The 27,193-nt window shown below is 40.4% G+C and overlaps 1 protein-coding gene across 1 annotated transcript in view; it reads right to left on the reverse strand.

The window, feature by feature from the left end:
- The window catches only part of kdrl (kinase insert domain receptor like), a 105,587-nt gene that overhangs the window by 30,065 nt on the left and 48,329 nt on the right, over positions 1–27,193 (reverse strand). The window contains 13 exon segments of the mRNA XM_034181621.1: positions 2,488–2,559; positions 2,562–2,598; positions 2,991–3,113; positions 5,028–5,125; positions 5,811–5,964; positions 6,079–6,167; positions 8,334–8,447; positions 11,589–11,693; positions 15,477–15,606; positions 16,635–16,741; positions 23,068–23,196; positions 25,697–25,843; positions 25,973–26,257. Of these exon segments, the coding sequence (XP_034037512.1) occupies positions 2,488–2,559; positions 2,562–2,598; positions 2,991–3,113; positions 5,028–5,125; positions 5,811–5,964; positions 6,079–6,167; positions 8,334–8,447; positions 11,589–11,693; positions 15,477–15,606; positions 16,635–16,741; positions 23,068–23,196; positions 25,697–25,843; positions 25,973–26,257 (1,590 nt within the window).

Consider the following 27,193-nt stretch of genomic DNA (forward strand, 5'->3'; position numbering starts at 1 on the left):
TCTGTGGCCCTTGAACCCAAGAAGAACAATTTTACTCTCATCAGTCAACAAAATATTCCTCCATTTCTCTTTAGGCCAATTGATGTGTTCTTTGGCAAATTGTAACCTCTTCTGCACATGTATTTTATTTAACAGAGGGACTTTGCGGGGGATTCTTGCAAATAAATTAGCTTCACACAGGTGTCTTCTAACTGTCACAGCACTTACAGGTAACTCCAGACTGTCTTTGATCATCCTGGAGCTGATCAGTGGGTGAGCCTTTGCCATTCTGGTTATTCTTCTATCCATTTTGATGGTTGTTTTCTGTTTTCTTCCATGCGTCTGTTTTTTTTTTTTTTTTGTCCATTTTAAAGCATTGGAGATCATTGTAGATGAACAGCCTATAATTTTTTGCACCTGCGTATAAGTTTTCCCCTCTCCAATCAACTTTTTAATCAAACTACGCTGTTCTTCTGAACAATGTCTTGAACGTCCCATTTTCCTCAGGCTTTCAAAGAGAAAGCATGTTCAACAGGTGCTGGCTTCATCCTTAAATAGGGGACACCTGATTCACACCTGTTTGTTCCACAAAACTGACAAACTCACTGAGTGAATGCTACACTACTATTATTGTGAACACCCCCTTTTCTACTTTTTTTAACTAATAGCCCAATTTCATAGCCTTAAGAGTGTGCATGTCATGAATGCCTGGTCTTGTTGGATTTGTGAGAATCTACTGAATCTACTGGTACCTTGTTTCCCATGTAACAATAAGAAATATACTCAAAACCTGGATTAATCTTTTTAGTCACATAGCACTACTATTATTCTGAACACTACTGTAAGTTGAATAACTAAAAATCTATGCAAATTGTTACAATTTTCTCGTTGTGACAGAAGTTTATTTATGTTGAAAATATATTAATGAGGTCAAGTCAAAGCTGTGCCACTCCACATTGACTTAAATTTAAAGCATGCTTATACACTGCACCACTAAACATGCTTTGCCCTGGGTAAATGTTGACAAGTTTGCCACTGACAAGTGACATTTCTACAGAAGGCCTTAACAAGTAAAGCTCAGTGTTTTTTTACCCTTTAACTCCAAAATCAGTAGGCTTCTTGAGGGTCACCATGCCAAACACAGTGCCAGATTTTGTGATATTCAGGCCATTAGGAAAGTAGTTATTGCACTCACAAAATGTGTACGAAGTAGGTTTTTAACCCCAAATCAGTAGGTTTCTTGAGGTTACAGTGAGTAATGCACATACCAAATTTGGTGGCAATTGGACAAGTACAACCGAAGTAATCTCACTCACAAATGAACTGACTGACAGTCTCATTCCAATGCCTATCAGCATGCTATCGCACCTAACAGCGCATCGTTAAGTTCTGTCACGTTGTGAATGAGGTGAATTGTCTCCACACACACACCCATATTCATCCAGCCGTCAGTTGCTGAACAATTCAGATCACTCCAGTGTGCTCCTCAAAATCCAGCAGAAGAAGCAGCAGAAGCAGAAGAACTTGTGCTTGTGCAGAATAACGTGCTCTGTGCCATGGAGTGGCGCAGAAATGAGGAGGAGACAGACAGAGCCAGATGTGTGGCTCCACGTGGCTCTCGTCTCACTCGTTTTCCAAAACATCAGGCACATGCAGCAGGTGGAACACCTGCTGAAGCGTGCTGATAAGCATTGGAATGAGACTTTTAGCCGACTTGGCGTCACTGTCCTTCTTCAGCATATGAAACTGAAAGTGGTGCAGCGGGGTTTAATTGTACGCACGTTAGAGAAGAACCCTGTCATGCTCTGTTAATGATCACCACTAATCAAGACAGATCAACATGCTCAGTTGTGACCTCCACGACATGAGGCGAAATGAGGGTGGTGCATGACATCCGTGCAAGATTTCTTGACAGCCAAAAACATGCTCCACAAAAATCACAAATATTATGCACCAACACACACTATTAAGAAACCTATTCAGATGTGTTAAGTCACATTAAGAATGTCAGGAATGTGCCAAGAATGACGCAAATATGACATTCGTAATGCGTCCTGCCTATGTGTAAATGCACCATTAGGACTAACCTAACTGTAGTTGAAAGCCATGAGTGATTTTGGTTAGGAATAAAATCACCATGCAGTGTGACAGTGATGCCAAATAATAAAGTGAGAAAAACACAAAATGACCTGGTTTAGTTTTCAGCATAAATCCATCAGTCATTCATGATTGTGATTGATGGAGTGTGATTGTGTCCTGAAAAGATGTGATACTGTGTTGCCATGGTTGAATCACAAAGGTTCCCTCAACTTATCATTTCAAGTTGTCAACTCATTTTAAAGTTAAATCTAGAGGTTTTTTCTTATTATTATTATTTTATACGTGGTGCATAAGTAACATTCATTCATGCCTATAGAAATTAAAATACAAGACTGCTCCTTGCAAAATGAGTGTCAACTACATATGACTCTGAAGGAGGAGAACAGCGATGAAGGCTGTGATACTCACCCAGAGAGAAGATCTCCCACATTAAAATACCAAAGGACCACACATCACTCTGAGTGGTGTAGATCTTGTCAATATGGCCTCAGGTGCCATCCACTTCAGCGGCAGTCTAGCCTGTGCACATTAATCAAGAAGAACATATTCTCAATCATGTGAACATTTCCCTTGTCAATGTTCCAGTCAGTTACTGTCTGTGACACTTCAGCCAATTTTGTCTAATTTGTATGGGTATATTCTTGGATTTATATGAGCAGGTTCCTTCTTTTTGAATTTAAATAATCATTTTCAGCTCAAATATTTTGTTTGACTTTTCTAAAACTCACAGACTTCACTAATTATTCCTTTTGTTTCTGCTAAGTCAGTGGCAGCAGCAGACTGCTTTGTATGCTGTGAAGTCATGAAACTGCAAGAAAATTAAAACTGTTTCGATTTGACAAACAGCAAATTTCAGACAGCTGGAAAAATAAAGCGTAAATTGTTGCACTTCTTCATTTAAATAAACTTACATCTCCTTTGCGCACGTAGTCAGGATCTTTGTAGATGTCTCTGGCAAGTCCAAAGTCACAGATCTTAACAACGTTGTTTTCAGAAAGCAGGATGTTTCGTGCGGCTAAATCCCGGTGGATGCACTAATGAAATGAAGGAGGGAGAAGTCTTATTTGATGTGACACCTACACGTAGAAGCCAAAGTTCTCCACACCTTTGCTGACATCCTCACAGCACTGCAACTGCGTGCTTATGCGAAGCATGACATGTTACCATCATCAAGTATGTTACAATAGGAGATAATGAGTTCCATATCCAGACTATCTGAACTAAGTGCTTCATTCTCTAAACTGTAACATCTGCTCTCCGCAAATTCATAAATGACTTCTAAACTGATATCACTCAAACAGTACAACAAAAGGTGAACAGGCTGCCTTAACATGGTGCTTTTCCATCTAAGACAAAGTGCATTCTCATGATGGCACAACTTCACCCACTCACTCCAATGTCAGCATGCTGCCACATGCAACATACTCAATGGCACAATGCAAGTAACTCTATGGATCTTGCTCAAGGGCACCTTTGTTTCCCTTGAAACCGATCGCTTCAGTAGGTGGTTTTAAAGATAATCTCCTCCTCGATCACCTGAGAAATCACTATAGACTGTACATATACACTGGACAAACTGTCCGTCATGTCCCCCATAGGTTTTCTGAAGAGTGGGTTCGAAGCTCAGTTAGGGCGGCTTCAAATGTCGTCATCATCATGGCAGTGCCTGACACGGCCTAACTCTCAGCCAATCCATGGGCAAAGAGTTGGAGGGCAAGTAAGACCTGTGTTATGTTGCACAGATCCACATTGGGATTTGGCACAAAGGCCTTCTTGACACAACTTCAGTTTCACCTGCAGAAACACAGACAGCCCCTGATCTTCCAAAGCAGCCGCCCATCCAAGTACTAACCAGGACCCACTCAACTTAGCTTCTGAGCTCTAACAGGCTGAGGCTGACAGTGCAGAATGTCTGCCAAGACCAGCAATATGTAGGTGGGATGAATAAACCCTAAAAATACCCCCACTCCTCTGGCATGGGGGAGTTATCAAATAAGCTAAGGCTAACAAGCTAACCTTGGTTCAGGTGTTTGATTGTTGCATTATTTTTGTGGGCTGGGTGGTGGTTTTCACAATCGATAAAACAAATGACCGACATATTGCTGCAATCACCATGGCACCATCAGTGGACCTAATGGTACCATGGTACCTAATAATTGCTAACAGTGCTAAGATACAAATTGAGAATACTAAAATTTTACTCAACAGAAATACTGGAGCACAGACTTATTAGATGGTCGGTTAGTACAATTAACTGCACATTAAGCAATATTATTGCAGGTACTTGCAATAAAATACTCAGAAAGGACAAACACAGTCGGGTCCACAGCAACAGGCAACTACTGTTACTGCGGTGCTGTTTGGACTCTTCTTACAGGTGCACACTTGGTCACTCTAAACAACCACTCCTTTAATGATTCATAAGTTTATGGGGTAACACAGCTTAAATGAAGAGTTTAATTTTTTTTTAACCAGCTAGTTTTTGTACCAGACTGTAAATGTGTTTATTTCAGCTGTAAAGTTGAACATTTTAACATGAGGGTCAATGGCGAGTGATTAGCTTATGGAGACACACACAAACAGCCATTCAGCGAACTGCAAGACTGGACAGCTGGCTTGATTTTTCAGCAAAGGAGAATGGGGCTTGGAAATCACCTCCTGAGGTGATCGGTTACAAGGAAAACCTGCAGCATGGCCCTTCATGCCTAGCCCTGTTTTGTGATAATGTCTGTCAGGAGCCTTGAACTTATGACCCTCCAGTCACAAGGCAGTTTCTCTAACGTTAAGGCCAGCACTGCCTCAAAGCACAAAGGAGTAAAGTAAAATCCAAATAACATCAGAACATTATTTTAAAATGTAAACAATAATTTCACGATAAATTCCACTATTTTTTACATTATAAACCACAAACTTCATGGTAATGTTGCATTATTCGTAGAATAATATACCTTGCGGGAAGCCAAGAACTCCATGCCTTTAGCAACCTGGAAACTGTAGCAAATTAAATCTTCCAATGTCAGAACTCTCTTATATAAATCTTCAGGTTCTGTGGGGAAAAAAAACAGTGGGAATGTTGCTTCATAAATCATATGATGATTAAATCACGATAATAATCTCGTGCTTTTTAAAATTAAGTCAGTGTGATGGAATGCAAAATGACATCAGTCCTGTTGTGTGTGTGTGTGTGTGTGCGCGCGCGCGCATGCGCGTACATGTCCTCCTACACGCCATCTTTAAAACATCCTTCACACACAAGAAATTAAAAAAAAACAAAAGTCCTGTTCCTACTATTTTTCAGATGTCAGGTGAAATGTGTGGGTCGGGGATCTGAGAGAAGACCTCGAGAGGAGTCCTTCCACTTGTCCACCTGAGTAAACAGCTAATCAAACCAAAAATAACACATCAGGAAAAACACTGCAGATGAACCGGGCTGGAGCTTGAGCCCGACAGCAGAGCGACACTCAGGTCAAGACGGGAAATAAACAGACGCCTCCCCAGACTCAGCGAAATGACACTGGCTCCTGCTGTAGTGATTGTACTGCTGAACAGGCGGAGGAAACATCCCGCCAGACTCAAAAACAATCTGGTGGGGGGGGGGGGGGGGGGTGCTTCTGTTCCTGAGCAGGATAGATGGGGCAAAGGTGAGAGGGGGTGGAGGGAAGTATGACGAGGGACAAATGCGTGAGGGTGTACGGCGGTTGAAGGGAAGCAAGACTTGGTTGGATTCTTACCTTCTTCCTCTTCCTCTGAGTCGCAGTAGCTCTTATCTTCGATGAAGCCGGAGCTGGCGGAGCTTCCGGTGCTGGCCACGCTCTCCAAGCGGCGCTTCATCAGTTCACTCAGCTCGCACCCTGATCCTGACGACACCACTTTACCATCCTGGTTCTGAGCAGCAAGCATAAATCTCATTAGCGGGGGCAATGCTAAACTCTGCTTTCCGTCACTCCTCAAACTGCTACGTTTGGAATGATAAGTGCAACGCCAAAGTCATGGACGCACCTTGTAGACAATGAAGTCAGCTCTCTTACTTCTCAAATAGTTTGACAAGTTGCCGTACTTGCAGAATTCTACTATCATCATCAATGGGCCTGTTAAGAAAGCAATTTTCTGTATGACTTTTCTGAGGGTATTTCAAAAATTTCTGATTAAAAAGAAATAAAGACATACTAGGGGAGCTACGACTACTACCTTTGCACCTCACTCCAGGACTAAACAAAACCAACTTTTTTTAGGTTCCTTAGATGACCCCAAAACACAATCAGGATGTTCCCAAAAATAAAAACTGGCCTCAAGCCAGTTATCCAAGATGGCGTCCAAGATGGCCGTCAAAATAGGGTTTTTCACTAAAACACCTTTAAACAACATATAAACAACTTAAATATCAAGACCTTTGCAGATCACACCAAACTTATTTGTGCCTAAAGTAAATTCATTCATGGGTTTAAGATTCAAAATGGCGTCCAAAATGGCCACCAACAGACCCTTACCATTGAATCTCTGCAATATTTAAGTTGTTTATATGTTGTTTAAAGGTGCTTTAGTGAACAACCCTATTTTGGCGGCCATATTGGACGTCATCTTAGATAACTGGCTTGAGGCCAGTTTTTATCATTTATCCTGCTTGTGTTTTGGGGTCATCTAAGGAACCTAAAAAGTTGGTTTGGTTTAGTCCTGGGGGGGGTGGTGCAAAGGTAGTGGTCGTAGCTCCCCTAGTAACAGAGATAAGACTTTATCAGGCCACATTCAGACCGCGGACTGCAGGTGAGTAGAATCACTGGGCCGTCCTCTCAAAACTGTCATTCATTTAATTATTTAAATACCAAAAATGAATTGTTGGACCAACCTAACAAAATTTCTTCACTTAGTGGCATAAATATTAATTGGTTACTTAATCATACTATCATTTGAGAAATGTTTGTTTGGCTGCTTGTTTATTTACTCTTCCCATGGCCTTTGGCTAATTTCCGCCAAATTTGATATGTGGATGACAGGCAACCCCAGAATTGCCCTTAAAGGGCTTGACTGATTTTCACCAAACTTGGCATTCATATGGAGGTGGGTATATAAACCAGCCCAGTCTCACGTTCTTTTTTCGTCCTTCTGTCAGGAAATGATTCAAATTTATGTGATGGGTTTTTTTTTAACTCACTATTACTAACCCTACTCCTACCCCCAACCCTAATCTTAACCATAACCTAACCCTACTCCTTCCCCTAACCCTACCCATAACCACCCGACCCCCCCCCCCCCCCCCCCCCGCTGCACTTTTAATTATGTGCAGGCATCACGGAATTAGAATTAGAATGAATTTGTGCTGCCATGATGAAAATTTTGCACTTTTCGTGACAATATGACAAACCAATAAATTAATGTATATTTCGTACTGCTGAATCACGACAATCCGTGAGACTGGGTTGATATAAACATACAACGAAATTTGTCCTCTGCATTTAACTCATCCTAATTACAGTTAGATACAATCCAACCACTAGGAGCAGTGGGCAGCCACAGTCCGGCGCCCGGGGACCAACTCCAGATGTAGAGACACTGTCTTGGCCAGGGGCAGAGAAAGGAGCAGACCCTTAATAAGCATGTTTTTGATTGTGGGAGGAAACCAGAGTGCCCGGAGGAAACCGACACAGACACGGGGAGAACATGCAAACTCCAAACAGAAAGGGCGGGAAGTGATCCCATGACCTTCTCGCTGTGAGGCACCAGTGCTAACCACTAAACAAGGCGGCACGTTGGCTTTGCTGGCCTACTCTTCACAGACCCTTTTGTTGATTTCTAACAAACTCAGCATGTCATTGAAAGCTGACCCCAAACCTGCCCTTAAATAATTCACTATGGCAAATGTCAAGGGATGTGATTTTCAACACAATGGGACCAATGTCTTTTTCTGTCTGACTTTCAGCTCCCCAACTGGGAATTACTAAAGTATTTTGTAATCATTTTGTAAATATGACACAGAGAATTGCCCTGGTAAGGTCAGCCAGAGGTCAATCAATTTCAGTGAAGGCCACGATCATTGGGGTCAAATGTCACAATGCTGTAGCTTTTAGGGTCTTCATGCCCACGGGTACTATTACCTAATTTGGATAAACATAATTCATTTGCATGCCACTAGCTGAAACATTTTGTTTAAAGTTGGGCCAACACTTTGAATCATTGTAGTTGTGCAATGTTATGAGGTGTTATAATAATAATAATAATTATGATTTTACAATTAAAATTTAATCTAGAATTCAGCTCACCTCCAGGTTTGGTGCAAGCTCCAAGCAGGTTAACCACATTTAGGTGATGTCCGATGTGGATCAGAATTTTTAACTCTGACATCAGAGCCTTCCGCTCGTTAGTTGTAGCACCTCCTTTAATAAAGGAAAAACAACAATATGCAAAAATATATCACACACTGTCCGCAACCCGATCCCGGATAAGAGGTAGAAGATGTATGTACAGTATGTTCCACATTGGTAGGCCTATTATCAACATCCTGGCAGGAAAGATAAACAATTTTACAATAAATTACATTTTAAGCTTCTTAATGTCATTTCAAGTTTGTGTTTGTAATTCAAGCTTCATGGACAAACAATAAGGAACAGATTTTTGATGTATTACTACAAAATTGTATTATTACAAAACCTTCCTCTAGACCAAAATGAGTTAATCTTACCAGAACATTTAGTTAATGTAATATGCAAAGATAATGAAATGAAAAGTAAACACAGAAAACACAAGTCTACGTTTAAGTTTAATGTAACTTTCATACTGAGGAAAGCACATATTATATAATCTAGTATAGTGAACACAATCCTGCCCTGTGGAATACAAAGTTGTTTCAAACATATGTCTGTGAATGCAACTGCGTCAAAGATAAACATGCCATGCTCTCTGCTGAACTGGCTATCAAAAGTACTCAATTAATTCTTTATATATTTTTCAATTTATTATTCACCATTCAGAATATTAACATAGCTGCTAAACTGAAAAGTGAAATTGTGATTCTAAAAGTGATGAATTAACTACACTTGGGTGCACAGTTAACAGCTCCTTTGTATTTTCTCGTTTTCTATGAAAAGCTGTAACAAAAGAGAAGAACAGTTCTGAACTGCTTACTGTAAAGAAAAGTAATTGCAACAAAATTTGGATCCTTGCAGGAATAAAATGCTGGTAGTGTCAATAAATTTTCCACTTCCACTTGTGGGGGTTAACAACTGGAAAATCTCAATAATAATAATAATGATGATGATGATGATGATGATAACGATGGATGATGATGATAATGTGATGATGATGATGTGATGATGATGATGGTGAATAATAATAATAATAATAATGTTGGTCCATCCATCCATTTTCTAAACCTGATTATGTGTTTAGATCCTATCATAGCAGTTATTGGGAAGGATGCAGGGTACATCCTCAACAGGCCACTAGTTTAACTGCAGAGCCGAAATATGGACAGACAAACTCATTCATACTCTCACTTACAGCTTGAACAATTTAGAGTCACCAATTCATCTAACCTGCATGTCTTGGGACGTGAGAGGAAACTGGAACACCCGGAGGGAACCATGCAATAATAATAATAATAATAATAATAATAATAATAATAATATAATAAATAATGTTTAGTACAAAATTACTAACTTAAAACTTCCATTCATATTCTTGCAAAAATCATATATGATATTTTTGTTTTGCTATTTCATTAAATAAAATTGATAATTTATTCATTTATTTCAGTAGGTGTACAATGGTAAAAAAGAGTTGCCAATCACTGATCAATAAAATCATTGTAAAAAAAACTGATTGGATATATTCTGATTTCCTTATAAGTTGGAGCAAGGCACCTAAACACATGATGTAGTTTAATCACCTAAAATATATTTTAAACACTTAAAAGTGATTGCAGGTTATTTTTAAAGCCGATTTCACATTCAGCAGCTCCTTATTATTAGTGTATGTTTGTACAGTGCTGCAGTGTGGTGGAACAAATATGAAGCCTTTCATAGTAAAAGCAGGAGGTGATTTTACAGTGTTGTTACGTTTTATTAACATTTTGCAAACTCTTTCCAAACATGCTTGCTGAAACAGTGAGATAATTGTCATTGCGTTCATTGAACAACATGGTAAAATAAACTAAAAATGTTGCTTTAGAGGGGCAGCGTGGTGGATTAGTGGTTAGCACTGTTGCCTCACAGTGAGAAGGTCGTGGGTTCAATTCCCTAGGCCTTTCTGTATGGAGTTTGCATGTTCTCCCTGTGTTTGCGTGGGTTTCCTCCGGGTGCTCTGGTTTGCTCCCACATCCAAAGACATGCGGGTTAGGTGGACTGGAATCTTTAAAAAATTGTCTGTAGGTGTGTGGGTGTGTCTGTGTTTGTTTGTCTATTTGTGGCCCTGCAACAGACTGGCGTCCTGTCCTGGGTGTACCCCGCCTCGTGCTCTATGACTGCTGGGATAGCCCCCGTGACCCTTAATTGGACTAAGCGGTAGAAGATGAATGAATGAATGAATGTTGCTTTAGAGCCAGTTAATGTACATGTTTACCCTCTTTAAATGATGGAAATCTATTAGAATTTAAGAAACAAAAGTTTTGATCATTTTAAGCAATTGTACATTGATGAAGGTGGAGTGTTGTTTGGACTTCAAGGTTTTTATGAGGTAAAAGCTGAAACAGCCGGGGTTTGTTTAAAGAAACTACGGTCAATAATATCAGGATGACCTCTGACAGACGACCTGTTTATCTCAGACAAACTATGATTTATGCCAAGGTGTAATTAACCCCCCTGACAGCAAAGAAGATGTTTGTTATCCTGACTGATACATAACCTCACCATCACCACCAGTTGGCAGGTCTTTTACTCCCCAGCTTGTTTCTGAAGAACTGCAGAAGCGTTACCGAGTGACCAAATAAACCTCAAGCACATGAAACTTTCAAGTTCCAACTTTTTTTTTCTTTTTGGCTTCATTGTTTTCCTGTTTCCATTTCAATGTATTTATGGCTCATTGTGACAGTTTGGAAAGATGCTCGAATGAGATTGTAAATAATTTCTTTTTAAAATTGAGGCTGGAGGCAGGATGGGATAGATTACAAATGTTTGAATCCTCAAATGCTCAATGATATAAACATATTTTCTGCTCATTTTTGTATTTGAATCTTACACTTTTGAACCCTTCACCACCTGCACAGTTTGGACCATTTGATCTGTGATCATATGCTCATTAAGCACTGGGAGATACATGCATACACACACACACATATGTATACATAGATATATATTCAGATGGTGAGGAACAGATGTTGTACTTTGACCCAATACTCCATACAAACATTAATTACAATCACATGTGGTGCAGTAGCTCATAGGTTTGTAACACGCACAAGAAACAAACTGTCATGCTTCTTGAGTACTGAACCTCTCTCAGTCACTTTGCAATAATATGCTTGTTATGGTGACATTTTATAGATTTTTTATTAATATAGTGCTAAAACGCTGATGTCATACCTTTGAGCATTTTTACAGCGACAGTCTTGCAAGTTGAGAGTTTGTCTATTCCAAAGGCAGAAGCCTCCACCACTTTCCCAAAGGCTCCATGGCCAAGAGTTTTTCCTGGCAAAGGAAGAAGGTACTTAGTACGTTAACTGGGTGTATAGAGCATCCTGTTCCTTAACATGTGACATCACATTGGAATTGTTGTCAGCTCAGCCATGGATCTGTAAGTTGAACGGCACGCTGCATGGGGCACTTTTAAATTAAATGTACGGTTCATTAAAACAGCAAGTAACTGTTGACCTTTTACGCCCGCTGCAGAGAGGTCACTCTTAATAACATTTTTACATCACATTGAAGGCCGTTTTCACACATTTTTCCAAGGGTGGACTGCTATTAATCTGTAAATACATTTTAACACCATCCATTCCCAAACATAACAAGAGTGCTCTGTGAGCACAATACCCCCCCACCCCCCACCCCCCGCTGGCAAATGTTGCTTTGGTACAAGTGCTTGCCACATTCTGATAACATTTCAAGGTATGTGATAGTTGATTTCAGGATGCAGACATTAACTCATGAATCTGGCAATGTCTAGGTTTATTAATCAGGGCCATAACTCTGCCAAAATGTCAATCTTGTACAATATTACAATATGCACATTAGCAACCTATTACAAGGAATTGTAACAAGTTTCATGAAGTTCTTCCTAAAAATGTGAGAAGACGTGATTTCAGAATGCAGGCACCCACTCATGAAACTAACAGAGTCTGGATTTGTTAATCAAGGGCCTAACTCTGGTAAAATTGGCCCAACTCAAACGATATGATAATATGCATATTACCAACCTATAACAAGTACTTGTACCAAGTATCACAAAATTCTTCCTAAAAATGTGAGACAAGTTGATTTCAGAATGCTTATATGATTCTTGGGATGGCCCGAGGGACGGACAGACAGACAGACAGACAGACGGAAATTAACACGACATAGGCCTTTGGCCAGCAGGGGATAAAAATGCTGCAGCCCACTTTAATATTTGATTGTCTTTTGAGGCCCACCTCAATTTTTTTTTAATCATAATTTTACCTGCCCAGCCTCTACAAATGATGAAGTGTTCTCTCAACTATGATTCCCCAAAAGTGACGAGACATAAGGCACCTTTTGGTGTTAACATAATGAACTGCGAAATATGGTGTGACACATGTTGAATTAGATCAGATAAATGAGGAATTAACACATAATTTAAATCCCATGTCTTTGTTTTATTACTTCTGATAACCTTTAAAAAATAACCCCAAATATTTTTAGGCAATTTTAAACATCAGTATAAAATTACAAATCAAAGATGTTTTTATTTATTTAATATAATAGGAATCGCTGTGATACTGTTATGTGGGCCGCTGAAGAGGAGGTACTGCTGGCCCACCACCACCAGAGGGCGCCCTGCTTGGAGTGCGGGCTCCAAGCACAAGAGGGCGCCAGACCCAGAAGAAGTGACAGCTGTCACTCATCCTCAGCACCAGCTGTCACTCATTCATCATCATCACCATCACCATAAAGGCCGGACTGCAACTCCACCTCCTCGCCGAGAAATCAACTACCGAAAAGGTAATTTTCTCTGCTGAGTCAAATCGTTGAGTGATAATCTGAACTTCTTTTGCAGCCGTTATCCTGTTGTGTCTGCCTTATCTGTGGGATTGGCGTTTGGTGTGATCAGCGACGGCTTCGCTTCACACTCCAATCAGATAAGTGGTTAAACAGGAGCTGCACGAGTGTGTGATTGGAGGTGGAGGTGCTCCCTCCTAACTGAGTGCAGACTGTGGGTTACTGAGTGTGCGAATTCACACTCATCCATCCTGTCTTTGTTTTCTGCCATCAGTACCAGGGTCGACAGCCGAAGACAGAGGCCACCTGGGGACTCGGGACTTGGCGGCTCTGGTGTTCTTCAGGCCGTTGGTGGTGGAAGCCGTGTAGGACGCGGCTCATCTCTCGTCGGGGGTCTTCTATCTTCGAGCCTGCCCACACGTCACCTGGTGTTAATTGACTATACAGATCTTGTGTGTTTAGTTGTGTGTTGTCACAACATTAAATTGTTACTTATTGGCTTATTCATTGTCCGTTCCTTTGCGCCCCCTGTTGTGGGTCCGTGCTACAACACCTTCCCAACAGATACACCATCCCATGTAATTTTATTACATCAACAGTCCAGTATGACATTTGGACACATTTGGACAGACAGACACACAACATAACAGTGGGTTCTGTATCCTCTTAGAGGTGCAAACATTTGGAAAATCAATGATTTGTGCAGAAAAGCTCTAAAACAAGATAAAAGGAAAAGAAAGGTGGGCAACTTATCTCTGCAGGCTGTAGCAACCCAGTCTCATGGATTGTTGTGATTCAGCAGCACAAAATATACATTATATACACTGGTTCATCATACTGTCACGAAAAGTGCAAAATTTTCATCATGGGAGCACGAATTCATTGTAATTCATTCCGTGATGGATGCACGTAATTACCTCCGCCAAGGAGGTTATGTTTTCGGTTGCGTTTGTTTATTTGTCTGTCTGTTTGTCAGCAGGATAACTCAAAACGTTTTGAACGGATTTTGATTAAATTTTGTGGGGTGGTTGGAAATGACAAGAGGAACAAGTGATTAAATTTTAGTGGTAATCCGGATCACGATCCGGATCCCGATGCTAACGCGTTAGCATGTCTATGGCATTTTCAATGTTAAAAGTTAGCATTAAGCAGTTGCAGCTGTCATCACGTCCAGGTGCATTTGTTTTCAAATTGTAATATTTCTTAAATTTATTTTTGTTTATATATTAATAATCTAATGATTATTATATACAATTTTAGAGAAAGAGACAAAAAGAAATAGATCACTGTGCCAAGGAGGGAATCTCTTTAGGGTCAGTGACCCTATGGCCTTGTTTAGAGCAGTGTTTCATCAATGTTAAAAAATTTATATATTTGCAGTTTAGTTGAATAATAAATTGAATTTTGTCTCTTATTTGTTTTTGTCTATAAGCACATGCAATATTAATATCAGTGCTCAGATGACAGTAGCTTCTGGGAAAGGTACAAGTTGCAATAAACTGTGATGCCAAGCGCTAAGGATACATGCTATCCAGTCACAGCAGATGAAACTTTTTTTTAACTACTGAGCAAACATCATTGTTAGACTTTTTTAGGTTAAATGATTCCACGGCATGTAGATGTTATGGCGTCAGTGACCCCATGGCCTTGGCGGAGGTTTGCACTAGTTAATTAGTTAGTTAGCTAGTTAGTTAGTTCTAGTTAAAAGTGCAGTGGGGGGGGGCTCGGGGTGGCTATGGTTAGGGTTAGGGGAAGGAGTAGGGTTAGGTTATGGTTAAGGTTAGAGTTGGGGGTAGGAGTAGGATTAGTAATAGTGAGTTAAAAAAAAAAAAACAATCACGAAAATTTGAATAATTACCTGACGTGAGGATGAAAAAAAAAATGTGAGACTGGGCTGACTATAGTTACAGCACATCACTGGCTATGATAACAGGGATGGAAATTGATAAGATTTGATCAATATCAATGGCACTGTCAATTCTGCTTACTGGTCTGATTCTTTATCGATTTGCGTACCGATTCTTAATTATATTTTCCTGTGTTGAACAATGTCGGCCTTCAGCATAAATGCAGCCTTTCTAAAGTTTGAGAACACGACATCACATCTGATGTCATGTCAAATGTGATTTTGCAACACGGAGCTGTCAGAAAACCATTATGATGTTGATAAGAGGAACTGATAACACGTGAGGGGTTCGATTTTGATGGACTGACTGGTTCTTGATTCACCACCCAAAATGAGAAGCCTGATTTTTGTTTGTTTGTTTGTTGGTCTTGTTTTTGTGCAGCACTCACCCAGCTGCAGACGGTCGCGGGGAAACTCCCATTTACTGCCGTCGTACTGGAGAAGCTCGTTCTGCTCCTCCAGAGGACATTCATCGGGGTCGATGATGATGGACGGCCCCATTTTATAGTGAGCGGGCTGCTGAAAGGAGATACAATATAGACTCAATATTTCATCATAAATAGAAATATTTACTAAACAAGTTCTGTTATTTGCTCTTAATTGTATTTGACCATTATTGTTGTGTGGGCCGCCAGAAGAGGAGGTACTGCTGGCCCACCACCAGAGGGCGCTCTGCCTGAAGTGCGGGCTTCAGGCACGAGAGGGCGCTGCCGCCACGGACACAGCCGGGGGTGACAGCTGTCACTCATTATCTCTTGACAGCTGTCACCCATCTACACTTCATCATCTCACTCCATAAAGACCGGACGTCATCTCCACCTCGTTGCCGAGATATCATCTACCTGTGAAGCAGTACCAGATCCGACAGTCGGGGACGGTGATCACCTGGGAATTCGGGACTTGGCGGCTCCAGTATTCACCAGGTTCTGTGGCGGTGGAAATCGTGTGGTCCCGGCTCTTCTCAGGACAGACGTCTTCTATCCTCGAGCCTGCCCACACGTCACCTTGGTGTATTGACTGCTATCAGATTCTGTGATTGTCTGTATCATCGTTGTGCACATTCACAACATTAAATTGTTACCTTTTGGCTCATCTATTGACCGTTCATTTGCGCCCCCTGTTGTGGGTCCGTGTCACTACACTTTCTCCAACAATTATTCCTTCATCACACTATTTATATGAGCAGAGGTCAATGCAAACATCAACAGGACTACTAAAATTCCTAGTTTGCTTTTCCTTGCAAAGGCAGAAAACACAAAAAATATATTGCAAGAATTTGTTGCATGAGTGCAAAATGTCCCTGATCCTGTTACATTGCACACAAATATGCAACCAACACTTGTTAGGACATGCGGAAATGATGAACGCTGGCTAAATTAAGCCTTCCATGAAACTGCATTTCACAAGAAGAATAAGTCATTCATAAAGTTTCAAGGAACAAACTGTGACACATACAATTGTTTCAATTTTCCACATGCTGACAAATGTTAAAATCATGTTGATTGTGAGAATTTAAGAAATAAATGTACTGTTCAGTAAATTCCTACCTTCCTGAGCTTGCGGATAAAGAGGATAAGCATGAGCCAGAGGAAGGTGGCTGCAGCTCCAGTACACACTAGAATGATGACCTCAATATTTGGCGTCCCTTCGTCTCCTAGACACAGAAAAACTCTTATCAATCAATCAATCAATCAATTTTTTTATATAGCGCCAAATCACAACAAACAGTTGCCCCAAGGCGCTTTATATTGTAAGGCAAGGCCATACAATAATTATGTAAAACCCCAACGGTCAAAACGACCCCCTGTGAGCAAGCACTTGGCTACAGTGGGAAGGAAAAACTCCCTTTTAACAGGAAGAAACCTCCAGCAGAACCAGGCTCAGGGAGGGGCAGTCTTCTGCTGGGACTGGTTGGGGCTGAGGGAGAGAACCAGGAAAAAGACATGCTGTGGAGGGGAGCAGAGATCGATCACTAATGATTAAATGCAGAGTGGTGCATACAGAGCAAAAAGAGAAAGAAACACTCAGTGCATCATGGGAACCTCCCAGCAGTCTACGTCTATAGCAGCATAACTAAGGGATGGTTCAGGGTCACCTGATCCAGCCCTAACTATAAGCTTTAGCAAAAAGGAAAGTTTTAAGCCTAATCTTAAAAGTAGAGAGGGTGTCTGTCTCCCTGATCTGAATTGGGAGCTGGTTCCACAGGAGAGGAGCCTGAAAGCTGAAGGCTCTGCCTCCCATTCTACTCTTACAAACCCTAGGAACTACAAGTAAGCCTGCAGTCTGAGAGCGAAGCGCTCTATTGGGGTGATATGGTACTACGAGGTCCCTAAGATAAGATGGGACCTGATTATTCAAAACCTTATAAGTAAGAAGAAGAATTTTAAATTCTATTCTAGAATTAACAGGAAGCCAATGAAGAGAGGCCAATATGGGTGAGATATGCTCTCTCCTTCTAGTCCCCGTCAGTACTCTAGCTGCAGCATTTTGAATTAACTGAAGGCTTTTTAGGGAACTTTTAGGACAACCTGATAATAATGAATTACAATAGTCCAGCCTAGAGGAAATAAATGCATGAATTAGTTTTTCAGCATCACTCTGAGACAAGACCTTTCTGATTTTAGAGATATTGCGTAAATGCAAAAAAGCAGTCCTACATATTTGTTTAATATGCGCTTTGAATGACATATCCTGATCAAAAATGACTCCAAGATTTCTCACAGTATTACTAGAGGTCAGAGTAATGCCATCCAGAGTAAGGATCTGGTTAGACACCATGTTTCTAAGATTTGTGGGGCCAAGTACAATAACTTCAGTTTTATCTGAGTTTAAAACCAGGAAATTAGAGGTCATCCATGTCTTTATGTCTGTAAGACAATCCTGCAGTTTAGCTAATTGGTGTGTGTCCTCTGGCTTCATGGATAGATAAAGCTGGGTATCATCTGCGTAACAATGAAAATTTAAGCAATACCGTCTAATAATACTGCCTAAGGGAAGCATGTATAAAGTGAATAAAATTGGTCCTAGCACAGAACCTTGTGGAACTCCATAATTAACTTTAGTCTGTGAAGAAGATTTACATGAACAAATTGTAATCTATTAGACAAATATGATTCAAACTACTGCAGCGCAGTGCCTTTAATACCTATGGCATGCTCTAATCTCTGTAATAAAATTTTATGGTCAACAGTATCAAAAGCAGCACTGAGGTCTAACAGAACAAGCACAGAGATGAGTCCACTGTCTGAGGCCATAAGAAGATCATTTGTAACCTTCACTAATGCTGTTTCTGTACTATGATGAATTCTAAAACCTGACTGAAACTCTTCAAATAGACCATTCCTCTGCAGATGATCAGTTAGCTGTTTTACAACTACCCTTTCAAGAATTTTTGAGAGAAAAGGAAGGTTGGAGATTGGCCTATAATTAGCTAAGATAGCTGGGTCAAGTGATGGCTTTTTAAGTAATGGTTTAATTACTGCCACCTTAAAAGCCTGTGGTACATAGCCAACTAACAAAGATAGATTGATCATATTTAAGATCGAAGCATTAAATAATGGTAGGGCTTCCTTGAGCAGCCTGGTAGGAATGGGGTCTAATAAACATGTTGATGGTTTGGATGAAGTAACTAATGAAAATAACTCAGACAGAACAATCGGAGAGAAAGAGTCTAACCAAATACCGGCATCACTGAAAGCAGCCAAAGATAACGATACGTCTTTGGGATGGTTATGAGTAATTTTTTCTCTAATAGTTAAAATTTTGTTAGCAAAGAAAGTCATGAAGTCATTACTAGTTAAAGTTAATGGAATACTCAGCTCAATAGAGCTCTGACTCTTTGTCAGCCTGGCTACAGTGCTGAAAAGAAACCTGGGGTTTTTCTTTTATTTACAGTATTGTGATTCCAGAAATAAACTTTATTGAATCGACAGGAATGTCAAGATATGCTATTAAAACAGCCCTGTCATTTATATATGTGTATATATTCCTCACTTCCTCATTTTGTGTTTAGCGTATTGCTTGGGACATGCATTCCACAAAGCAGCACACAGTACAGTGCAAGTGTCAATACGATTTACACTTTCACTCCCAGCATCCACGTTGTTCGAAAAGCAAGTGTGTTTTCGCTCATCTGTGCACACATATGTGCCCTTTCGGTCTCAAAATGAGGTGTAATACTCAGATGTGCCTTACAGAGGTGGGTTCACAAAGTGCATACACTTCGTTTGCACACAAAGCAATGCACATTATTGCTCACATTCCTTCTCGTCACGCCTCAAACTGAAACTAATCTGAACTGAAAACTAAAATTAAAAATAAAATAAAAGTATAAACTAAGCTAACTAGATATCTGTGAGCAAGCACAAAAATTAATACCCCCTGCTCTACCATACTGGTGACTTGTGTATGTTATGTATCGGTGGGAATAAATCTGTCAGATTCCTGGTTTTATGGGTTGTTGTGTTCCATCTGGCTCTTGCTCTCTCTGCTCTATCTTTCTGCTTGGGTTTTCCCTGTCCAGTTGTCTTTGCCTTTCTCTCCTGGTTCTTGGTGGGTGTCTCCCTCTGTCTGGCCACACCCCGGTTCTGGGAGTTTCTCCACACACCTGTTCTGAGTTTGATGTTAATCACCTGGGTGTTTTATAAGCCTCACAGTTTGTCTCTGTCCTTCGTCAGATCAATGCGCCTTGTGCCTTCGCTTCCAGCCCTGTTCTTGTTCTCTTGCCTTGTTTTGTTGCCTCATCGGTTTTTTGACTTCCTGCCTGTGTACTCTGACCACGCTGTTTCGCTTGATGTTTTTGATCCTGTTGCTCTGTTTGTATTGCTTTTCTGTGTACTGACCCCAGCCTGTTCACCCAGTAAATGTTTTGTCTCCACTGAGCTGTGTTCCAGCATTGTCCTGCCTATCGAGCCTGATAGAATCTTTTGTTATGAAATGCCTGCATGAACAACTGGTCAACATCTGTACATGATGTATTTAATAAACCAACAAAAATCCTATTTTCTCAACTTTATGGTGTTGTTGTGTTGTCTGTCTTTCGGCTGCTCCTGGTTTCTCAGGGTCGCTACAGAGGATGCAGATCCTCTTTGGGATTTGGCATATTTTTACGCCGAATGCCCTTCCTGATGCAACTCCAGAATTATCTCAGTTTAAAGATGTAGAGTTGGAATTATTTGCCTTCATGCATAGCATCACATGGTGTGTGACCATTATCAGTGTCAGATGTAAAGTATATTAGGAGGAGTTATGAAGTTAATAGCATACAGTATGATGCATCAATTACACTCAAAAGTCCAATTAGCTCTCGCTGAAGATGTCTAACAGAAATTATTTTCTTTCATGCCCACCTTCATATGGTATATTACCACTGTGTAAAGCTTCATTGAAATACACAGGAGTTGCACTTATAAGGACAATACCATGTAATGCATGAATTAAACACAAAATTCCAATTATCTCTTGTTGAAAATCTCAAAATGATTTTTTTTTTCCTTAATGCACATTTTCATATAGTGTGGGACCATTGTATGAAGTTTCTTTGAAATACACAAAACCGTGTATAAGGACTTGTACTTATATGGACAATGGGCAAACAGTTGGGCAGGATGATTCCTTTATATCCTGCCTAAATTTTTTTGTGGGTGGTATAAAAATGCTAAACTTTAATAACTCTGGTATGTACCCTTTTTTTTGCTAATATTCTTGTTCTTATTCAATGGTAGGTGGCAACAAGACAGAAGGTTTATGAGGAGCAGGGGTGACTCTCAACTTCTCCACTTCAGTGATGCTGCCGCTATAAATGATCTACTTGCACATTTTGACACTGTGCACAGATCTGTCACTTCTGTCACCTGAGTCCTCCATATGAAAGGCAATGGGTTAGATTAAATTGCACATGGCTGTTAAAGAGAATAGCAGTTGACCTTGTGACTGTAACACGTCCTGCCTATGTGTAAACGCAGCATTACATGCCGTGTACATGCCCCAAATGCACATGCACCATGAACTTTAGACAGTGCATCACTGACTATTAAGAAAAGAGCCGTCAGTGTGATCTCACATCCCTTGAATTTTGAAGTTTTCTATGCCTTTGATTTTGTGGAGATCTTGACTAAACATCTACACACAGGCTGAACATTTTGTGAGAATAGAATGATAGCAATGATCAAAGGAGTTATAGAACATAAGCCATGTGGGTGCTGCAAGAACAAAAGTGATTAGCAACCATAAAGGGAGAAAAAAAAGTCAAACTGTCAAAGCAGTGAATTTCTTTGTGCTAATTTGTGGACCTCACCACTTCATTATGGCCATTTCCTCGATATAAAATCCCTCAGCCAGATTTGTGATCACAAAACCCGACAAAGAATTCACTTTACATTCCAGGCTGCCACAGATTTTTCTGTCAGGATAAAAGCTGTATGTAGTGAAAGAGGGCTGCTGAGAGCCTTTGATTGGACATGCACGAAAGAGTGTGCTGCTTTTCTTGCTTCCATTAAAGCTGAGTGCACTTCAGTGGTTCCCAAACTTACATGTGGGCACTCCTAGGGTTCACAAAACTGGGAGCAATAGGGGATTAAAGACCTTGCAGAAGAGCCCTTAGTGATTTTCCAGTCAGGCAGGGATTTGAACAGGGGATCTTCTGGTCTCAAGCCCAACACCTTAACCACTAGACCATAAACTCCCCCAATCCACTCTAATCTAGCCTAACTTCCCCTAAATTAAAATATTTAAATTTAGTAAGCAAATGTAGTGAATTTATTGAATTAATGAAGCGGTTAAGTGCGCTTGTGTCCAGTGTAGAAAGTTCCAGGTTCAAAGCCCACACTTGCCTATTCTCCGTGTAATATGGAGTTGCGTCAGGAAGGGCATCTGGCGTAAAACTAGTGCCAAATAAAAATGCAGATCCACCTTGGATCTGCTGTGGAGACTCCGAAACAAGTGAGCAGCCAAAGGGACTTACTTAATGAAGTATTGTATATAAAATCTCACAAATTACAATAGCTAAACTTCATTAGTCAGAGCATTCATAAAATATGAGCTAATAAATAAAATATACTTTATTATGTTGAACCATTAGGCTTTCCTAAAACCAGTTATTGGGAAAATACACCAAGATCCCTCTAAATTATATTTGATGCAGTTACAGTTCATAACTGATAAATGCTGTTGTGTTGCAGCACTGTTTCCTCATATTAGTATAATATATTTTATAAATGGCTTGGCGTTAGCTTGGCGTTAGGTGCGATGTCAAGGCACTGACATCACATCCAAAAGCAGTGATTCACGATAGATTTAATTCATTGAATTCATTCACGTGTTTTGAAAACACACTGGCATCACATTATGTGATGCTAATGGGCTAACGGTATCACATAAACTCATAAAAATAAAGTATATCGTGATTGTGAACTCACCAGTGTTACATAATGCCATGCTAATGGGCTAATGTTAGCATGCGTTGAGTGTCTCTATTGTAAACAATGGGATTCATAATGTGCTTAAAAAACATACTGAGAATTACAAACTTTGTTGAGAAAAATCTTATTGATATGTTCAGGTAATGTTACATGTTGCCTTAAAAATAAAATGATGATGTGCGATTTTTGAGAATTTTTTTGCCGGACAGTTTAATTCACATAGACACACAGATTGAGCGTTAGGGAATTATGGTATAGATTAATCAGATTTAACCACATTAATAACAAAAGTTGGGAACATTTTGGAAGTTTTTGGAGCATTACATGTGAACTGTATCCCAAATGTTGCTGCATTGCTGATAATTAGTGATAATAAGGCTTCTGTCAGACTTGTGATTAGCTGCTATTTCTATGTGCTGTGTGTATGTCTAATTCATGGCTGTCTGTCTGTGTTTGAATTAAAGATTGTGTTTCAGTGTCCAGAACTTTAATGTAAGTGCACTGAGACTTTATTTACATACAATGTAAATAAAACTTCTTCTCCTTGTAGTGAGTGACTTACCGAGTACAGTGATGACAGCACTGGATTTAACTGTTCCCTCAACATTACTGGCAATACACTCGTACAAACCCTCATCTTCTTTCTTCACCCTCTCAATAATTAGAACCCCATCCTGTCCAAGTGTGATACCTGCAAAACAAGAACTCCATCTAACTGATGCCATACATGTAAAACAGAGAGATGCTGAACACTTGCATTTTACATAAAGTATTTCACTCAGTTATGTCAAGTAAAACTATGAGATAGCTGCTACAGATGTGCTTTTTTCCCCTTTAGAGCAACATTAAAATGCTTCTGATCTACAAATGCATCCGGAAAGTAATAACAGCGCTGTACTTTATCCACATTTTGTTATGTTACAGCCTTATGCCAAAAGGGCGTAAATTCATTTTCCCCCCCTCAAACTTCTACTCACAACACCCCATAATGACAACATGAAAAAGTTTTTTTGGGGGGAGCAAATTTATTAAAAAACTAAGAAATCACTTGTACATAAGTATTCACATCCTTTGCTCAGTACTTTGTTGATGCACCTTTGGCAGCAATTACAGCCTCAAGTCTTCCTGAATATGATGCCACAAGCTTGGTGCACCTATCACTGGGCAGTTTTGCCATTTACTCTTTGCAGCACCTCTCAAGCTGATGGGGAGCATCAGAGCACAACCATTTTCAGATCTCTCCAGAGATGTTCAATCAAATTCAGGTCTGGGCTCTTGCTGCATCACGACATTCACAGAGTTGTCCAGATGTCACTCCTTTGATATCTTGACTGTGTACTTAGGGTCACTGTGTGCCCGAAAGATGAACCATTGTCCAAGTCTGAGGTCAAGAATACTCTGAAGCAGGTTTTCATCCAGGATGTCTCTCTACATTGCTGCATTCATCTTTCCCTCAATCCTGACTAGTCTCCCAGTTCCTGCCACTGAAAAACATGATGCTGCCACCACCATGCTTCACTGTAGGGATGGCGCCTGTTTTCATCCAAATATGATGCCTGGCATTCACACCAAAGACTTCAATCTTTGTCTCATCAGACTAGAGAATTTTGTTTCTCATGGTCTGAGAGTCCTTCAGATGCGTTTTGGCAAAATCCAGGTAGGCTGCCATGTGCCTTTTACTAAGGAGTGCCTTCTGTCTGGCCACTCTACCATTCAGACCTGATTGGTGGATTGCTGTGGAGATGGTTGTCCTTCTGGATGATTCTCCTCTCTCCATAGAGGAATGCTGGAGGTCTGACAGAGTGAGCATCAGTTACTTGGTCACCTCCCTGACTCCCTGAATATCAGCTCAGATGGAGGGGCAGCTCTAGGTGGAGTCCTGATGAATCTGAACGTCTTCCATTTACAGATGATGGAGGCCACTGTGCTCATGGGCACCTTCAAAGCAGCAGAAATGTTTCTGTACCCTTCCCCAGATTTGTGCCTCGAGACAATCCTGTCTCAGAGGTCTACAGACAATTCCTTTGGCTTCATGTTTGGTTTGTGTTCTGACTTGCACTGTCAACTGTGGGACCTTATATGTAGACAGGTGTGTACGTTTCCAAATCATGTCCAGTCAACTGAATTTACCCCAGGTGGACTCCAATTAAGCTGTAGAAACATCTCAAGGATCATCAGTGGAAACAGGATGCACCTGAGCTCAATTTTGCACTGCATGACAAAGGCTGGGAATACTTATGCTATGTGATTTCTTTGTTTTTTTTTTGTTGTTGTTTTTTTATATAAATTTACAATAATCTCAGAAAAACATTTCTCACATTGTCATTTTGGAATAATGCTGTAACAAAAAAATGTGAAAGAAGTGCTGTGAGTACATTCTGGACTGGAATTTTATTGCCTTGGAATTGGACACTCATAGTAAACAGGTTTATTATCAGCGCAAAAAATCTGACAGAATAATGCAGTTTCTTGTGAGAGGAATATGACCTAGGTTCTGTTGCTGGCTACAAGCAATTTTTTTTTTTTTTTTTTTTTTTTGTCATTTACAGCAACTAGGCAATAATAACTGTGGGCATGCTCCAATCTGATAATTGACCTCAATGACTTTGAACTTCATCCACATGATTGAACGCCTGGCTGTGGAATGTCCGGATAAACTGCTGATCCCGACCTCTCCTGAAAGTTCTCTGTTCTCTCACAACGTCCTGGGTCAACAGAGGCTTAAATTTGGAAGTTTTCAGCTCGAAACAGGCAGACAGCGGCGGCTCAGAGCGCGTCGCAACATCCCGCTCCGTGGGCAGTCCTTAAAGCGACAGCATCACGCCATAATCTCTCATCAGCCATTAAAATTTTTTTTACCAAAAACGAGTTGAATTTCTCGAATGGTGTCCACTTCGACGTGCCTCTCAGTTTTTGAAAAAATTTTGATCAAGCAAAGCGCCAGTCTTTCAGGAAGTTCTCAGACAAAGAGATTGCGGCGGGAGGGGTGGACCACTCCTCACTCAAAACCAGCCCATAGTCGAATGACGTAACCGACAGGCGTGAAAAAACTCTCGCATGCACACGAGGGTTCAAGCTTGTCTGATGTAATCGCACGTGATTCAAATCCATATAGTTTTTGAAAAAAATAAAAAGGTACGTTACTTTATTGACAGACCTCGTAGTATGATCTCTGAATATGTTTTATATACCTGGGCCTTCTTGCACTGGAAGATCATTTCTGAGCCACTTGACAGAGGGATGGGGAACTCCCAAAGCGATGCACTCCAGCTTTAAGGTGCTGCTGCTGTTGACATCCTGACTTGTCAGATTTTGTCTCAACCAGGGGTGTTTTCGTGCTGAAAGAAAAGTGTGTGTGTGGGGGGGGGGGGGGGTCATGTCATAGCAGTGGATAACTTTTCTGTGCAGCTGTGAAATTGTGTTGCAATCAGCAGGAATGCCATTAGGCTCTCATAATGTCCTCTTACATTCCACTTTAAGCTCAGAGGTCTCCAGTACAATCTTGTTTTGGTGATTCCACGCATGGCAATTATACCGAGCAGCATGACTATGTGACACATTTCCCAGGTGTAGAGAACGGAAAATGGAGTAGAGGCTCAGTTGGAGACTGGACACGTTGGAAGTGATTGTTTCATTCTTGGAATCCAGCCACTGTAAATCTGTGTAGAGGTAGCGAGTCGCTCGGCAGGTCAGAGTTACATCCTCCCCCTCAATGGCCGTCTGAGGCTCGATGGTAATTTTGTCCGAGTGATCTGGAGCGATGCGACAGAAGAGGAAGGTGGTCAAACAAGGACAGTGAAGATGAAATATCTTTAGCACCCCATATTTTACATGACCACTTGGAGCAAACTATAGTTACTATGCAAATAGTATGGATAAATAGATAGATAAATAAAAGAATAAATAATAGTATTTGTAAACCAATTTTCCAGAAGAAATTAAAGTTCTTTACAATATAATAGTCAACGAGAGATCTGTAATCAAGCTCATAAAATGATTAACCCTTGCTCTGCACACACATGAAATCGATGATATCTCGATGGTAAACCTTTTGTAATGAAATACTCATAAACAAATGGGTCAACCTTTATATGTTTTAAAAGCAAATATATCTTTAAAAAGCAACAAACCTTCAATTATTTCCCACTGAAGATGCCAGACCACAATTATTGTTTTTTGTGTGTGCACGTCTTCACACGGTGTACAGACACTGTTTGAAGTTTTGTTGAAATCAATAATGTGGTTTGAGAGGAGTTGGACTTAGGATGTCAATACCATACAGTACAATGCATTAATTAAACACAAAATTCCAGTTATCTTTCATTGAAGACAGACCAGAATTATTTTCTTTGATGCACGTCTTGATATAATGTGCTACCATTATGTCAAGTTTAATTGAAATCCGCTTTACGGTTTAGGTGGAGTTCATATACTGCCCCACATAATCCCGGTCCTGCAACAATGCCACTAGGTCCTTGGTAGATTCCGCAATAAATTCAAAATTCTCTCGTTAACATTCAAGACCATCCACAACATTGCACCTTCATATCTATCTGACCTGATCCATGTGGACACTCCCTCTCACACCCTCAGATCTTGCTCGTCCATTCACTTGAGCATTCAGAGTTCTGGAACTCATTACCACCTGTCCTCAGAAATATAAACTCTCTCCCACTTTTCAAATCCAA

The sequence above is a fragment of the Thalassophryne amazonica genome, chromosome 11 (genome assembly GCF_902500255.1).
Source record: "Thalassophryne amazonica chromosome 11, fThaAma1.1, whole genome shotgun sequence".
NCBI classification, from domain to species: domain Eukaryota; kingdom Metazoa; phylum Chordata; class Actinopteri; order Batrachoidiformes; family Batrachoididae; genus Thalassophryne; species Thalassophryne amazonica.